This window comes from Ovis canadensis, chromosome 23 (genome assembly GCF_042477335.2).
Source record: "Ovis canadensis isolate MfBH-ARS-UI-01 breed Bighorn chromosome 23, ARS-UI_OviCan_v2, whole genome shotgun sequence".
NCBI lineage: Eukaryota > Metazoa > Chordata > Mammalia > Artiodactyla > Bovidae > Ovis > Ovis canadensis.
The window spans coordinates 33,568,882-33,587,878 of NC_091267.1; the positions used below are offsets into that span (position 1 = coordinate 33,568,882).

General features: G+C 37.5%; 1 protein-coding gene across 8 annotated transcripts in view; it reads right to left on the bottom strand.

The window, feature by feature from the left end:
* Nucleotides 1–18,997, bottom strand: part of KIAA1328 (KIAA1328 ortholog) — a 423,903-nt gene that overhangs the window by 151,784 nt on the left and 253,122 nt on the right. For all 8 annotated transcript variants that reach the window (XM_069568685.1, XM_069568686.1, XM_069568687.1 and 5 more), the window contains 2 exons: nucleotides 12,313–12,986; nucleotides 7,052–7,159 (listed from right to left, as the gene is read on the bottom strand). In XM_069568685.1, the coding sequence (XP_069424786.1) occupies nucleotides 7,052–7,159; nucleotides 12,313–12,986 (782 nt within the window). The remainder of the gene's footprint in view (nucleotides 1–7,051; nucleotides 7,160–12,312; nucleotides 12,987–18,997) is intronic.

An 18,997-nucleotide genomic window follows, 5' to 3' on the forward strand; every position in this document is an offset into this window, starting at 1 on the left:
ATGAAAAGCTGAAAGCACTTTCCCCAAGATCAGGAAAAAGACAAAGATCTCCACTCTCACCACTTTTATTCAACATAGTTTTCCAAGTCCTAGCCACAGCAATCAGAGAAGACGTTACCAGAAAACTGCTGCTGTTGCTGTTCAGTTGCCAAGTCGTGTCCAACTCTTTGCAACCCCAAGGACTGCAACATGTCAGGCTTCCCTGTCCTTCACTTTCTCCTGGAGTTTGTTCAAGTTCATGTCCATTTAGTCAGTGATGCTATCTAACCATCTCATCTTCTGCTGCCCCCTTCTCCTTTTGCCTTCAGTTTTTCCCCACATCAGAGTCTTTTTCCAACAAGCTGGCTACTAGAGCTCATCAATGAATTTGGTAAAGCTATAGGATAAAAAATTAATATACAAAAACATGTAGCACTTCTACATGTGAAAGGCCAGAAAGGGAAATTAAGGAAATGATTTCATTTCCCATCACATCAAAAAAGATAAAATACCTGAAAATAAACCTACTTAAGAAAACAAAGTTCACTTCCCTGGTGGCTCAGACGGTAAAGCGTCTGCCTACAATGTGGGAGACCTGGGTTCAATCCCTGGGTCGGGAAGATCTCCTGGAGAAGGAAATGGCAACCCACTCCAGTATTCTTGCCCGGAAAATCCCATGGACGGTAGAACCTGGTAGGCTATTGTCCATGGGATCACAAAGAGTCGGACACGACTTCACTTTCACTTTCACTTTAAGGAAACAAAAGACCTGTACTCTAAAAACTGTAAGATGCCTATGAAAGAAATCAAAGATGACAAAACAGATAGAAAGATATAAAATGCTCTTGGTTGGAAGACTCGGGGTCATTAAAGTGACTATCCTACTCAACGCAATCTAAGATTCAATGCAATTGTTGTTAAATTACCAATGGCAATTTCCAGAGATCTAGAACAAAAAATTTCATAATTTGTATGGAAACACAAAAGACCCCAAATAGCCAAAGCAACCTTGAGAAAGAACAATGGAGCTGGAGGAATCAGACTGCAGGGTTTCAGACTATACTACAAAGCTACAGTAACCAAGACCGCTTGGTACTGGCACAAAAACAGTAATATAGATCAACGGAACAGGATAGAATGCCCAGAAATAAACCCATGCACCTAGGATGAATTAATCTGTGACAAAGGAGACAAGCATATACAATGGTATAAGTAAGTGCAAGGCTGCTGCTGCTAAGTCACTTCAGTCGTGTCCAACTCTGTGCGATCCCATAGCCCACCAGGCCCTGCAGTCCCTGGGATTCTCCAGGCAAGAATACTGGAGTGGGTTGCCATTTCCTTCAGTGAAAAGTGAAAGTGAAGTCACTGAGTTGTGTCCAACTCTCAGTGACCCCATGGACTGTAGCCCGCCAGGCTCCTCCATCCATGGGATTTTCCAGGCAAGAGTATTGGAGTGGGGTGCCAGTGCAAGGCAGGACACGATAAACTCTTAGAGGAAAACATAGGCAGAACATGCTCTGATATAGATTATAGCAATATCTTTTTGGGTTGCTCTCCTAAAGTAATGAAAATAAAAATGAAAATAAACAAATGGGACTTAATTAAACCCAAAAGCTTTTGGACAGCAAAGGAAATCATAAAAGACAACATACAGGATGGGAGAAAATATCTGCAAGCAACTGACAAGGGATAAATCTCCAAATTATATAAACTCATACACCTCAATATCAAAAATGAACCCAATAAACAAATGGTCAGACGATATAAATAGACATTTCTCTAAAGAAGACTATATACAGACTTTCCAGGTAGCTCAGAAGTAAAGAACTTGCCTGCCAAACAGGAGTTGCAGGTTCAATCCTCACGTCAGGAAGACCACCTGGAGAAGGAAATGGAACCCACTCCGGTATTCTTGTCTGGGAAATCCCATGAACAGAAGAGTCTGATGGGCTCAGCCATGGGGTCGCAAAGAGTCAGACACAACTTAGTGACTAAACAACAACAACAAAGCAGACATATAGATGGCCAAACTGAACATGAAAAGACGCTGAACACTGCTAACTGGTAGAGAAATGCAGATCAAGACTACACTGAAGCGCCACCTCACACAGGTCAGAACAGCCATTATCAATAAGTCTACGAATAATAAATACTGGAGAAGGTGTGGAAAAAAGGGAAGCCTCCTACACTGTTGGTGGAAATGCAAATGGCTACAGTCACTATGGAGAACAGTATGGAGGTTCTTCAAAAACTAAAAAGAGCTTTTCGGGAGAGACTACTGGCCTGTGCACTTGGAACTAGCATTCTGTTTGGGATTCCACATACAACTTGATCTGGGAAGAGAAGAGGAGCCTCACTTAACTTTGTAGCTGGCAATGCTTTGGGGTCTTTCTTTGACAGGGAGATTACTTAAGTGAAAATTTTGGGACACCCATGGACTGTATGTAGCCTGCCAGGCTCCTCTATCTATGGAATTCCCCAGGCAAGAATACTGGAGTAGAAGCTATTCCCTCTCCATGGGGATTCTCCTGATCCAGGGATTGAACCTAGAAACTCTTGCCTTGCAGGTAGATTCTTTACCATCTAAAACACTAAGTAAAATGAGCAATACATTACTGGAAAGATAAGCCTGGGTGATTTGGAAATGTATAGGTACAATATTTAACCTTGGAACTGCACCTTAAAAACCAGCAGAGTTACAGTGTTCTGTTGCCCAGGAACTTATTGAATTTATAAGAAATTGCAAATTTCAAATTGTAAATTCAAGAGACTATATGGCCAGGTCTGTACAGAGTATAGTGACCTGGAAGGCCCAAGAGACCTTTTCAGGTTTCCTATCTGGTAAAAAGTTGATGTAATAACATTAAGATATTGACCTCTTTATCATGCTCAAAAGTGGAAAGCAGGTGCCCGTGAGAATCTGCATGTCTTAAAGAAATCCATGTCAGTTTCTAATGTAATCATGAATTTTAATAAAGATGACTCTCTTTCTCTCTCTCTCTCTCTCTCTCTCTCTCTCTCTCTCTATATATATATATATATATATATATATATATATATATATATATATATAAATAAAGAGAGCTATAGGACCCAGCAATCCATCCCACTCCTGGGCACACACCCAGAGAAAACCGTAATTCAAAACAATACATGCACCCTAATGTTCATCACAACACTCTATTTACAATAGCCAGGACCTGGAAGCAACCTAAATGTCCATCAACAGAGAAATGGATAAAGATGACATGATACATATATACAATAAAATATTACTCAGCATAAAAATGACAAAATAATGCCATTTGCAGTAACATGGATGCACCTAGAGATTGTTGTACTGAGTGAAGTAAGTCAGGCAAAAAAAAAAGACAAATAGCACATGATATCACTTATAGGTGGAATCTACAAAAAGGGTATAAATGAACTTATCTACAAAACAGAAATAGAGTGACAGATGTAGAAAACAAACTTATGGTTATCAGTGGGTAAGAGGAGGGAGGGAGAAACTGGGAGATTGGGATTGACATATACACACCTACTGTATATAAAATACGTAACTAATAAGGACCTACTGTACAGCGCAGGGAACTCCAGTCAACAACTCTCTGTAGTGGCCTATATGGGATATCTGCATATGTATAATTGATTTACTTTGCTGTACACCCAAAACGATCACAATATTGTAAACCAACTATACTCCAATGAAAATTTTAAAAGTTAAAAGTGATTTTAACAGTACAGAAAAGGAAGGATACATGTACCCCAACATTCACTGCAGCACTATTGACAATGGCCAAGACAGGGAAGCAATCTAAATGCCCACTGACAGATGAATGGATAAAGATGTCTAGTATACACCACATCACAGTCACACTCTCTCACACACACACACAGACACACCAGAGTATTACTCAGCCATAAAAAAGAATAAAATAATGCCAGCAACCACACTGATGGACCTGGAGAGTATCAGGCTGAGTGAAGAAAGTCAGAGAGGAACAAATGTCCTATGGCATTACTACCATATGGAATCTAAAAAATGATACAAATGAACTTATTTACAAAACAGAAATAGAATCACAGACGTAGAAAACAAACTTATGATTACCAAAGGGGAAAGGTGCTGAGGAGAGATAAATTAGAAATTTGGGAGTCACATATACACAATAATATATATAAATGAAACAAGGACCTATTACTGCATAGCACAGGGAACTATAATTGATATTTTGTAACAACCTACACACAAAAAGAATCTGAAAAATATAATATATATATACACATATATCTGAATCCCTTTGCTGTATACCTGACACTAATATAACAAAAATGATAAATTATAAGCAACAAAAATACTGCATGATTCTACTTATATGAGGCACGTAGAAACAGAAAAGAAAATGGCGGTTGCCAGGGCCTGGGTATAAGAGGAAATTAAGAATAGTTATTAATGGTCACAGAATTTCAGTTTTGCAGCATAAGAGAGTTCTGGAGATTGGCTTCACAACACTGTAAATATGTTTACTATTATTTAACAGTAAACTATAAAATGGGTGAGATGGTAAAAAAATTAATTATAGCAAAATGTGCAAAAACAAGAATTCTTGGGTTCTGTTCCTGATAATGGTTAAGGAGCTTCTACAGGGCCAAATCTCCTATATGTAACAACTATAAACTCTTGGAGGAAAAAATTTAACTTGAACACACTGAAAAGTGGTCTGGCCAACAGCAGAAAGAAACTGCTAGAGGATCAGCACTTGAAAGAAAACAGTGGCACTGGGTGAGTTCCCAATTTTTTTAATGGTTTTTAGCTGAAAGCAGGCCTAAAGAATGAGAAGATAGAATATAGGCTGACGAAAGGAGCTAAAAAGTGAAAAATCTTGGAGAGGAGAGAAATAGGAAAGCCTTAAATTCTATGTAACAATCTTGCCAGGTCAAGCTGACCCCTAAACTTACACATGATCAGAGCAGACTCAAGCATCCTGAAAAATGAAGGTGAAAGTCTCTCAGTCTTGTCCAGCTCTTTACGACCCCATGGACTATACAGACCATGGAATTTTCCAGGCCAGAATACTGGGGTGTGTAGCTACACCCTTCTCCAGGGGATCCTCCCAACCAGGGATCGAACCCAGGTCTCCCACATTGCAGGCTCTGAGGGAAGCCCATGATCAGGGCAGATTCAAGCATTGCAATTAAAGTTAAAATAACTCAACAGTGATTATCATCACCAATTACTCCAGGGACACAGGATTTGGATTGGAGTTCAGTTAAATTAACTGCCCACATGTACACAGAATATTAGCATTGTTCAGATAAATACAGGCATACCTTGAAGACACTGCAGTTTTGGTTCCTGACAACCAAAATATTTGTCTGACTCCCTTTTTTGCAATATTAGTGAATATTGCAAAAAAGGGAGTCAGACAAATATTTTGGTTTCTTGGTACATATAAAAATTATGTTTACATTCTACTGTAGTCTATTAAATGTGCAATAGCATATGTCTAAAAAAATGACAAGCTTTAATTAAAAAGTACTTTATAGCTAAAAAGATGCTAGTTAATCATCATCTGAGCTTTCAGCAAGTCATAATCCTTTCGCAATAGTAAAATCTAAGATCACCGAGCACTGTAACAAATATACTACTACTACTACTAGCAACAACAGCAATAATGTTAGCAACATTGTCAGAATTAGCAAAATGTAACACAGAGACACAAAGTGACCAAAGCTGTTGGAAAAATGGTGCTGAAAGACTTGCTTGAGGCAAGATTGCCAAAAGCCTTCAATTTGTAAAATATAAAATTATTTGTGAAGCACGATAAAGTGAAGCATAATAAAATAAGATATGCCTGTATAGCTGAATTCTAGAGTTATTCACAATGACCAGGAAATGATTCAAAATTACTAAACATATAAAGAAACTGGAAAACATGACCAACTCAAAGAAAATTCAATCAGTGGAGACAAACCTCAAGATGAACCAGGCGTTAAAATTAGCAGACAAAGAGTTTAAGGAAAAAATACACTTGTAATGAATAAAATAGAAAAATTCAACACAGAAACAGAAAGTATAACAAACATTCAAATGGAAATTCTAAACCCAAAAAATCCAGTATCCGAAATTAAAAAAAAAAAAAAATCTCTGTATGGGCTTATAAGCAAATTAGAAACAACGAAAGACGTGATGAATTTGAGGATACATCAATAGAAATTATTCAATATGAATAAAGAAAAATAGGTTTTCAAAAGTTAGCAGAGTAAAGATCTACAGTAATATACATGTAAACAGAGTTCCAAAAGGAGAGGATAAAGAGAATAAGGAAAAAAAATGTATGTGAAAAAATACTGGCCAAAAATTCTTTATAATAAGTTTCATGAAAATAGCATTCTTAAACACTGGTTTGGGAGTTTGAGTTGATTTAATTTTTATGAAAAGCCATTTGGCAATGTGAATCATGAATTTTAAAAGGATTCACATGTACTTTAAGCTAGTAGTTCTGCTTACAGAAATCTATGCCCAGGAAATAGGTGGAGATAAAGTAAGAAATGTATTTACAGAAATTTTCTTCAAAGCATAATCTATAATGAAAGTGAAAGCAAAAGTCACTCAGTCATGTCCAGCTTTTTGAGATCTAAAACCTTGTATTCTCTAATAACAGGTTAATTAATAAATACTGAGTAATAGCTATCACACAATAAATATTTGTTAAATGAATTAACATTAAGTTTTTCATTAAAAGGGACATCAGAAATTATGATACACTGAAAAAAGCAAAATTTAAATTTGGTATAAGCATAATCCCTACTGTAATATAGAAAATAATATTATAAGAGAGACAGAATGGGAAAAAGAGTCCAAAGGACTATCTCTGAATGGAAGGATTATCAAAGATTTTTATTTTCTTCTTTACACTTATCAATATTTTTCAAAGTTTTATAATATGAATATATTTATACATATGATCAGAAAACTAGATTTACCAGTATGAAGCTATAAACATATACCAAGCATGTCCTTAAGATCTGTGTCCTATATACTGTACCTTCACCAACCGCTCAAATTTACCTTGTTCCAGAGGCACTCCCATTCACATCCAGACTGAGCTCTCGAGGTTTAGTAATCTCTTTATTAGCAACCAGTTCTCTTGACTTAAATACAGCTTGAGTCCTTAACCTGTAAAAATAAATTTAGATGTAGAAACAGACCAAACAATCTTAAAATCTGTATGGACCCACAAAAGAGCCTGAATAGCTAAACCTTGAGAAAGAAGAACAAAGATGGGAGCATTACATTTTCTGATTCAAACTCTATTATAAGCTATAGTCATCAAAACAGTACAAGCATACAATTCTGCAATAAAACACCAAACCACCAGGTTAAAAAAAAATCAGCAGAGGATCTGAATAGACATTCGTTCAAAGAACACATACAGATGGCACATGAAAGATGCTTAACATCACTAATCACTAGGGAAATGAAAATAAAACCACACTGAGATATCACCTCACACCTGTCAGAAGGGCTATTATGAAAAAGAAAACAAGTGCTGCTGAGGATGTGAAGAAAAGGGAATACTTCCCTGCACTGCTGCAGGGAAAGTAAATGGTGCAGCTGCTATGGAAAACAGTATAGAGACTCTTCAATAAATCAAGAGATTCCTCAATTAATTAAAAATAGAACTACTATATGATCTAGCAATCCCATTCCTGGTATTTATCTGAAGAAACCAAAAACACTAATTAGAAAAGATATATGCATCCCTGTTTTCACTGCAGCATTATTTACTCGAATAGCCAAGATACGGAAGCAACATAAGTGTCCATCAACAGGTGAATGGATAAAGAAGATGCAGTATATGTATACAACAGAGTATCAGCCATAAAAAGAATAAAATCTGCTGTCTGTAACAACATGGATGGACTTGGAGAGTATTATGCTAAGGGAAATAGGCCACACAGAGAAAGAGAAATACTGTATGACTTCACTAAACAACAAAAGAACATAACTAAACAGAAACAGAGTCATAGATATAGAGAAGAAACAGAGGAGAAAAGGCCATGGGAGGTGAGAAACAGGTGTGGGAGACTGAGGCAGAAATTTCCAGTTGCAGAATAAATGACTCATGGCTTTGAAATGTACAGTGTGGGGAATACAGTCAATAATTATGTAATATCTTTGTGTGTTGACAGATGACAATGAGTTGACTCATTGGAAAAGACCCTGATGCTGGGAAAGATTGAAGGCAAGAGGAGAAGGGGATGACGGAGGACGAGATGGTTGGATGCCATCACTGACCCAATGGACATGAATTTAAACAAGCTTTGGGAGCTGGTGAAGGACAGGGAAGCCTGGCATGCTATAGTCCACGGGGTTGCAAATAGTCACGACTGAACAACAAGAACATTACCTTGATACCAAAACCAGACAAAGTATGAAAAAATAAAACTACAGACCTCAGAAATACTGATGTAAATATTCTCAACAAAATATTAGTAAAAAGAAATTGTTAATGCACATTATTTTGTCGACAAGAGGCCATCTAGTCAAAGCTATGGTTTTTCCAATAGTCATGTATGGATGTGAGGTGGGCTATAAAGAAAGCTGAGTGCTGAAGAACTGATGCTTTTGAACTGTGGTGTTGGAGAAAACTTTATAGTCGCTTGGACTGCAAGGAGATCAAACCAGTCCATCCTAAAGGAAATCAATCCTGAGTATTCATTGGAAAGACTGATGCTAAAGCTGAAACTCCAATACTTTGGCCACCTGGTGTGAAGAAATGACTCAATGGAAAAGACCATGATGGTGGTAAAGACGGAAGACGTGAGAAGGGGATGACAGAGGATGAGACGGTTGGATAGCATCACCAACTCGATGGACATGAGTCTGAGTAAGCTCTGGGAGTTGGTGATGGACAGGGAAGACTGGTGTGCTTCAGTGCATGGTGTCGCAGAGTCAGACACGACTGAGTGACTGAACTGAACTGAATGCATAAAAAGTATTATACACTATAACCCAGGATATTTATTCCAGGGATATAAGGCTAGGTCAATATATATATTTTAAAAAAAATCAATCAATGCAATCCACTGTATTGGCAGGCTAAAAAAGAAAAATCAAACAACCATGTCAATTATCCCATAAAAGATACTTAACAAAATCCAATGGTCATCATAAAAACTTCATGCAATCTAAAAGGAATAAAAATTAAAAATGAACTATTATCAAAATTTAAAACTTTTGCTTTGTGAAAGATCCTTTTGAGACTGAAAAGAAAAGAGACTAGGAGAAATTACTGGCAAATCCACCTACCTATCTGACAAAGGACTTACATCTTTTGAATATATAAAGAACTCTCAAAACTCAACAGGAAAACAATCCAAACAATCCAGTTAGACTATGACAAGAGATACTAAAGAGACAGTTTAGCCAAAAGAAAGGAAGGAGGGCAAACTAGCAAATGAAAGGGTATTGAATATCACTAGCCATAAGGAAAATGCAAACTAAGATGACAATGAAATATCACTACACACAGACGCAGAACACATCAGATAAAAATCTGTGACACAATCAAATGCTGACAAGGGCGGGGAGAAATGATCTTTCTCATGTTACTGGTGGGAGAAGTATTTTAAACTAAATGAAAGTGAAAGTGAAGTCGCTCAGCCGTGTCTGACTCTGCGACCCCATGGATTGTAGCCTACCACACTTCTCCGTCCTTGGGATTTCCCAGGCAAGAGTACTGGAGTGGGATGCCATTTCCTTCTCCAGAGGATCTTCCCGACTCAGGGATCAAACCTGGGTCTCCTGCATTGTAAACTAAATGAGTATAAGCTAAATATGATCTCTTATATGATATAGCAATCATACTCCTAGTTCTCACTTGTAGAAACAAAAAACTTAGGCCACACAAAAACTTGCATAAGAATGTACATGGAAGCTCTATTTGTAACTGAAAAAACTGAGAACAAGGAAACTGTCTAATAGACAAATGGTTAAACAAACCACGGTATATCTGTATCATGGAATAGTACTCAGAAATCAAAAGGTATGATATATGTAACAATCTAGATGGATCTCAGCATTATGCTGAATGAGAAAAGCCAATATCAAAATTTAGCATTGTGTATAATTCCATTTATATAAAATTCTCAAAATAATAACAATCGAGAAATAGACAACAGATTAGGAGTTCCCAGGGTTAGGGACAGGTTGGGGCAAAGAGTGACTCTAACAGCATAGTTCAGGGACCTCCATGGTGGTCCAGTGGCTAAGACCCCACGATCCCAATGGAGGAGGCCCAGGTTCCATTTCTGTTCAGGAAACCAGAATGCCACAACCAAGAGTTTGCATGCCGCAACTGAGTTCACATGCTACAACTAAGGATGCCTCACGTCACAACAAAGATGGAAGATCTCATGTGTCACAACTAAAGAGCCAGTGCAACCAACCAAATGAACAAATAACACATATTAAAAAACAGATGAGGACATAGTAATAATCTAATCGGGAAAATACTTGGAAAAAGAAAATACACATCTATATGTGTAGTACTTTCCTATACACCTAAAACTAACACATTGTTAATCAACCATGCTCCAATACATTAATTAAAACACAAAAAAACCAGCATAGAACAAATGAAATCTTGGTGGTGCTGAAACAGTTCTGTATTTTGACTGTGGAGGTGGTTACACAAATTCACATGTGATAAAATGACACAGAACCAAACATACACACATACTGTACCAATGTTAATTTCCTAGCTTTGACAATATATTGTGGTTGCATAAAATGTAGCTGTTGGGAGAAACTGGGTGAAGGGCACACAGAATCTCTGTACTATTTCTGCAACTCCTATCAATCTTGTAATTATTTCAAAATAAAAAGTTTTAAGAAATCTCTATATACAAAACTGGTTCAAAATTTGTGTTTCAGAGTGCTTTCATTTAAAGCTTGGGTGATCAAGGGAACAACAAGCACTTTATTATCATTAAGGACCATTACTTGAATAATACAATGCAGTTCAAATGAACATGATGCCTAACATAAAATTATCCATTCTCCCCAACTAGACTGTGATCTCTTTAAAGTCTACATTTAATTCTTTAATCTATCTCAACTACCTAGAACCATTCCTCACATAACACAGACATTCAATAAATGTTTGTAGAATGAAGTTCTCAGGAGAAACTACACGTTAACTGGAGGATTAGAGATTGGGGTCATAAAATTGGAGCAACATTTCAGCCTTTGGTGACAATCTTGTCACAAGAGCCTTCAATTTCACTTACTTTAAAAGCCTCCAGGTTCAACAGTGAAGAATAAAATTGATCATAAAGGAAGAGAAAGAGGAAGATCATGTTTGCTTCTTGGGCAAGTCAGTACTGCACTGAAGAAAACAAGATAGAACTTTCAAAGACACTAGGATTTAAAAAATATTGAGCAGGATCTGAAACTGAAAGAAAATTAACTCCAAGAAGTAAAAGAAAATAACACTAATATTAGGTGTGTGAGGATCAACATGCCTAAGAATGTATACAAAGGGGAAAAGGTATGCTTGACCAAGAAGAAAATGGCAGGGATACATACACAGACACAGTTACACACACACACAGATACACACACCCTTTCCTTGAAATGTACTTATAAAAAGACATAAATGCCATATTTTCTTATGTTTAAATACAATTGCATTTCATCTATTACTATTTTGAAATTAAGATAACAAACTTTGACTCTGTATGTAAAACTATAATGAAGACTACATGATATTAAATAGGGCTTTAGCTTTTGAAACATTGTTCTTAGGGAAAAATTGTCAGAGGAAGAACAGTTTAAATGTGGGAAGGTTATAATAATTGGCTACTGAACAGGTTATGCTTCATAACCAGAAAAGGTTGAATTTAGCAGGTTCCCTTTGTTATATGGAATGATGACACCTAGCCAACACGTGAGTCTCATTTTACATCCTAAAATCTTAAGTTTTTACTTAACGCTTAATATTCTCTACAGTGACATCAAATAGCAAAGTATTTTGTGTAATGGTGACATTGTTGAAAAATACTGTCTTTAGAATCCAGCCAAAACTACACTGGACAGGTAAGAAGTAGATATTCTAAGCTAATATTTTGGAAGACAAGGTAATCTTTCAGTTCTTCCCCAAAAGACAGTGCAATTTATTTGGAAGTCATAGCTGCTATGCATCTTAAGCAAACGAAGATTCTGAGGAGCGTCTGCTCCTACACATCTGTTACAGTGACACAGCTGTTATTTTATTCTGTATTCTCCAAACTACAGGTACTGCTGGAAAAACAGGTAGAACTCACCAGTTATAGTCCAGTCGAGACTGATGAAGCTGCTGCTGTTTCAGGAGAAGTTTTGTCTCCTGCTGGGCCAACAGATGCTGAAGGCGCTCCTTTTCAATTTCCAGCTCTATTTTCTGAAGCATAAGTTGCTGCCTTCTATCTTCTGAGAGCTGCTTTCTGACATCCTTTTCATTAGGTGGCAGTGCCCCATGGCCATGCATCAGAGATGCCCAGGAAAGCCCACAATACCTGCATGAGTCCAGGTGTGTATCGGAATGCTGAGGGCCCATGTGTGTCGGATGGCTCTCGTGAACGTGATCCGCATTTTCAGAATGTCCATGGCCACAGCACTGACTAGACGGAGGAGCCTGGAGGTGCTGGCATTCCTTCATCTTCAGTTCTTTGGGAGGGGCTTTCTCTGTAGGGACTGCATCTACTAGTTTTTTCCCTGGGGATCTGTAATTACATGTTCTGGTCTCTGAGGGAACCTTGCCCATATCCTCTTTGGAATAATGATGGGTTGCTGGTTTCAAAGAATTATTCCTAAATTCCACAAGGGATTCCAGAGCTGAGTCCTGATTTGCCAACTTAGGCCTCTGCTTGGTTTGAGTGTGGATCTGTGGTTTGGCTACACTCAAGTAGGAACCATCCAGTTCCACAGATGCAGATGGGAGAGTGCTTTTCCTATTGGATACCTAAAAGGAACCACAAGATCACTTGTCAAATAAGAGCACAATAGAGGGAGTTCTTTTGACTCTTCAGGAATCAGTGATACATGTTTACCAAGACAAAGCTGTGTTTTTGTCTTCTTAATAGAGATAGTATTCACAGCTAAAGAGACATGTGCCACAAGGCTAAAATCATTTTCAAACAATCTACATTTCAGTAAATTCACAAGGATGAGAGAAAGTATTGCCACTCACTGCTTAAGCAAGACTTCAGGAGTTGCAAATAATAAGAGTTACATAACATCAACTTTGTGAAAAAGAAAAACATTAAATGTTAATGTCTTAAAATGTTTAATTTTGAATACTAAGCCAAGAAATCCATTCAGCCACCTTAAATACCTTTTGATTGGCCATTACACAGCATGAGATTTGATGTAAAACATTTCACCTTATACTGAATAGGATGTTAGTTACTGCTAGAAATTTGATGAGTTTTTATAAATATCTTTACAGTACACAGATAAAACCAACCACTTTCCACAAAATATGATTCTAATCAAAAGTAGTTATTTAAATACAAAACATATTTAATTTCAGCTATAAACACAAGTGATTTCTCAATTAAGCTATTCAAGTGATTACAGTCTGATAGAAGTCACGCAGAAAGGAAGCAGTTGCAAATTACCTTTGACAAGCCAATAGAATGAGCTTTCCCAGCATTTTAGCCTCAAGCTTGTTCAACTGGGGAGAGCAAAACTTAAGTTTTTAGCAATGATGCTCAAACTTTAGCATGAATCAGAATCACCTGGAGGGCTTGTTAAATGTGAATTGCTTGGCTTACTCCCTAGAGTTTCCAGTTCAGCAACTCTAGAGTAGAGCCGAAGAATGTGCGCTGTTAACAAGCTCCTGGGTGGTGCTGCCAACCTGGAACCAAACTCTGAGAACCACTGGTCTGTACCGTGGGCCATTAGACTCCTCCTTTGTCCCTCCTAGAAGGACCATTCTGATTACATCAGGCTTACCCATGGAATCCTGGATAATTTCATCATCTTAAGGTCCTGACTGGCATCTGTAAAGTCTCTTGTCATACAGAATCTCTGTGCCATATAAAGTGACATTCACAGGTTCCAGGAATTAGGACATGGACATATTTGGAAGGCCATTATTCAGTTTGCCACAACTTTTAAAATAAGAACTAATTCATAAACAGTTGAGATGGTTATGTATTCTAGAGATATAGGAAGAATGAATAATCGAGAACTCTAGCTGAGAGGGGGGAAAAAGAATCCCACCAATTTATTCTGCAATAGTTGAAAATGAAGAACTGATTGGTAAAAAGTATCAACTAACAGATATATGGCAATACAATGTTTCCTAGCCTATAATAAAAGAGGGCTAGTACAATGACTCAAGATTTCAAGTGAGGTTCTAAAACAATGTTAAAGGAGTTCTGTTGAAATGAGAGTCAGCCACATATGTGGTGATGACCTGGGTCTCTGCATAGAAGGCCTGCATCTTGTATACTGAGCAGATGACAAACTACATAAAAGGAACTAGTTCTGGGGCAAAATTTATGATAAACTACCTTATAAAAAATTAACCTTATTTTATACCTAAGGAAGAACTCTAGTCCACATTAATCTCCCCTATTCTGAAATTCTGCAGCACTTACTGTCAACAGAAATGTTTAGCATCTGCTATTGTGTATGATAAACTGACTTTTTAAAGGTTATACTTTTAAATGACAGATAAATGCTTTGAGTCCAGAAACATAAATCAACTATTTTACATCATCATATATTTTCTAATCCACGTATCATTAATATAACAGTAGCCATGTATGTAGAATTTTTTATTCACGTTTTTGTTACTTAACATTATTTACATATGTGCATTGTTAGGTACTAACAAAGCTTATACTTACTTTAATGGTGCTGATTGTTACACTATTCACAAATGTCAGGTATTTGGAAAATTTCTAAAACAAATTTTTTTTGTAGTTAGTGTCTAATGTTTTTGAGGGGCACTTAGACATAAACATTTCCACGCGTGCTTTCCTCAAAGATAACACTGCTTTGCCGATTACCTGCTAGGGAACTGTGCATATTGCTAAGCAGAATTCTAAGATGCTACCCAAGATCTCCATCATCTTGGTGTCCCCACCCTGTATTATCTCCTTGCCTTGAGCAGGGCAGACCTTGTGAATACGATCAGTGATCAATCCTGTGGTTATGTTACGTACATGCCAAAATGGACTTTACATATATAACTAAGGCTCCTTATCAGCTAACTCTGAATTTAAAAAAAAGGAAGATGATTTCACGTGGGCCAGACCTACTCAGGTAAGCCCTTTCATAGCAGGTCTGGTGTTCTCCCCAAGGTCAGTGATTCTCTTGCTGGTCTTGAAGAAATAAGCTATTGTGTTATGGGAGGGCTTTTTTGTTTTTTGGTAGGTTTTATTGAACTATAGCTGATTTACAATGCATGTTAATTTCTTCTGGACTACAAAGTGACTTATTTATGACAAAACATAATGGAAAAGAATGTGAAAGCGAATACTCCTTTTCATATTCTTTCCCATTATGTTCTGTCACAGGATATTGCATATACTTCTCTGTGCTAGATGGTAGGAACTTGTTTTTGCCCATCCTATATGTAAGAGTTTGCCTCTGCTAATCACAGACTCAGTCCTGAATAGTCATTGGATAGACTGGTGCTGAAGCTCCAATACTTTGGCCACCTGATGCAAAGAACTGACTCACTGGAAAAGACCCTGATGCTAGGAAAGATGGAAGGCAGGAGGAGAAGGGGACAACAGAGGATGAGATGGTTGGATGGCAACATGGACTCGATGGACATGAGTTTGAACAAGCTCCAGGAGTTGGTGAAGTCTGGCGTGGTGCAGTCCATGGGGTTGCAAAGAGTCGGACATGACTGAGTACCTGAACTGAGCTGAAGAGAATCCCAGACTCACCGGTAGAGAGAACAGACTTGTAGTTGCCAAGGGAGAACAGCAGTAGGGGAGTGAAGGAATAGGGGTTTGGGATTAGTAGAGGCAAACTATTATATACAGGGTGGGAGGGCTTATGGAGGAGCTCATATGGCAATGACTTCTGGAGCAGAAGGCAGTTTCCAGGCAACAGGGAGCAAGAAAACAAGGCATGTACCATACACATACAAGAAAATAAATTCTGTCAAAAACCTTGTGAGTTTGGAAGAGGACCTAGAGCTCTCCGCTGAATACAGCCCAAATGACACCTTGACTGCAGCCTTCTAAAACCCTGAGCATAGGATCCAACTAAGCTGTGCCAGACTCACAGACCCACAGAAACTATGAGACTGCAAATGTGTGCTGTTTTAAGCTAAGTTTGTAGTAACTTGTTATACAGCAATAAAAAACTATATAGAATATTATTCAACTTGCCCGAGCCTCAGGTTCCTCAACAGTAAAATAAGGATTAAAAATAGCACCTACATCAAAACTGAACATTGTGGTGAGACAGATGAGCAGTTATCAAGAGTGTCTATCTATAAGGGTACTAATTTACAAAAAGGAAACACAAACCTTCTATTTACCCAAACTTCTTTCAGGCAGAACACTGTGGTGCATGTGTGTATGTGTGTGTGTGGGGGGGGTGAGATCACCCGAGGGCATGTTCAGTTACAACAGATTATCTCTAAATTGTCTTAAAAGAGAATGAGTTCAGTTATCAATCTTTATTTTGCTACAGTGAGGTTTTCAGTAGGGCCAGAGTTGAGCTTCTTGAGATAACTGAGAGGTTCTTCATCTTTCTCATTCATACAAAGGATGTCAGTCTTACACTAACATCTTGCACTGTCTCTTAGGGCTGTTGTGATGATTAGATAACTCATATATAAAGTGCTTTGGACAGCGCTTAATATAAAGTTCATATTTTTAAAAAGTTTCCTATGACTACTACTGTTATTATCACTGACTTCCCTGCCACAACAAATTCTGAAGGCAGGAGGTGTATATGTATATCTATATCTATATGTATAGCACTGGGGCTTGCACATAGCACGTACATTCTCAATAACTCTGGGCTGACGTTATCAGCTTAGGAGAAAAATTCAAATTGGGTTACAGGTCACAGTAACCAAAGAAAAGAAAATTAGAATCCATGATTAGGCTGAATCATGAGCTACTAAGGAAGAAGAGAAAAGAAATAAAACTTCCTGTTGGAATATGAATAAAAGAAATTATTTTATTAGTGGAGTTGAAAAACATTGCCTCTGGAACACATGGAAGTCCCAGTGGACCTAAATGAAACAGATGTATTTTTCTTTCTGCTTCATGCTTTCTATATATTTACAAATATAACTTCTCTTAACTAAGGTTTAAACTAACAATAAATCCCAAACTGCTGTATCTAGCATATGGGTTTTATATGAATTTTTCAGATATATAACACTAACTTAAAAACCATTAGATTTTTTTAAATGAAGGTATAACATGTATAATAAAATACACAGATCTTTACTTGCATTTACCCATGTAATCATCACCCAGATCAAATTATAGAACAATTCCAATATCCTAGAAAGTTCCTTTGTGTCCTTTCTAGTCAATATCACATCCTCACACTCCCAGGAGTAACCATATTCTGACTCTTATGATCACAGATTAGTTTTACCTATGCTGAACTTCATATAAATGGAATTATACTGCATGCTACTCTTTTGTACCTGGCTTCTTAAGCTCAACATAATATTTGAGTATCTTCTATGTTGCTTTGTGTATCAACAGTTCATTCTTTTCTCATTGCTGCATAGTACTTCATTGTATGAATTATGCAAAATTTATTTACCCATTCTTTTTATTGGATTAGGTTTTTACCAGTCTAGGACTATTAAAAATAAAGCCTCTATGAATATTCTCAAGGGACTTCCCTTGTGGCTCAGACAGTAAAGTATCTGCCTACAATGTGGGAGACCCGGGTTCGATCCCTGGGTCGGGAAGATCCTCTGGAGAAGGCAATGGCACCCCACTCCAGTACTCTTGCCTGGAAAATCCCATGGATGGAGGAGCCTGGTAGGCTACAGTCCATGGGGTCGCAAAGAGTTGGACACGACTGAGCGACTTCATTTCACTTCATGAATATTCTCATACAATACTCTCTCTTTTTTGAAGTCACATGGCACATATTTAACTTTGTTAGAAACAGCCAGTAAGTTGCCAAAACTGGTCACTCTGTTTCACAACCCCATCAGGAAATTAGGGAGTTGCAGTTACTTCACATTCACAGCAACACTAGCTAGCTGTTCCATTTTTAGTCTATCTGGTGTATGTGTGCTGAAATAGCATAATGGCTTTATTTCCCATTTCCCTGATATGTAATGACAGTAATGAACATATGCTTGCTGGTTATTTGGATATCTTCTTTCATGAAGTTACTGTTGGAACCAATATATTTAAATGATTCAAAGTAATTCTTAAAGGACTGAAAATGAGAAATGAAGGCTGGGGAAGACAATTTCATGCAAACTATTTCCGATAAGCCTACTTAGCTCTAACTGGTCACCTTCACTGACCACTAAATGCAGAACATGCTCCCAGAACACACTGTTACTCTGGCTGTTTTCAACCCAGAGTTTACCATATACTATGCTAAATGTTTTACACATTTAACCTATTCTTAACAGCAATTTTGTAAGGTATTAATTGGCATTTTACTGATGAGAAAATGAAGTTCAAGGAATCAATACAACTTTCCCAAGCTCATGTCAGTACTCTACGTCAGACATGGGACTATGTCTCACTCCAAACCCTTAGACTTACTCCAAATACTTAACACATTACTTCCTGTTGTAGACTTTAAACAATTTCTTTAGTATGAAATACCATAAACATAGAAGTACACAAAAAAAATAAGAGCAACTTAGTGAATAATCACAAGGCAATGCCCAACATGACTACCATCCTGCACACAGAAGATGACCCTTCTGTATGCAGAAGACCTCTGATGACCCTGAGCCATCACCACTCTCTACCTCTCTTGCCAAAACAGGGAATGATT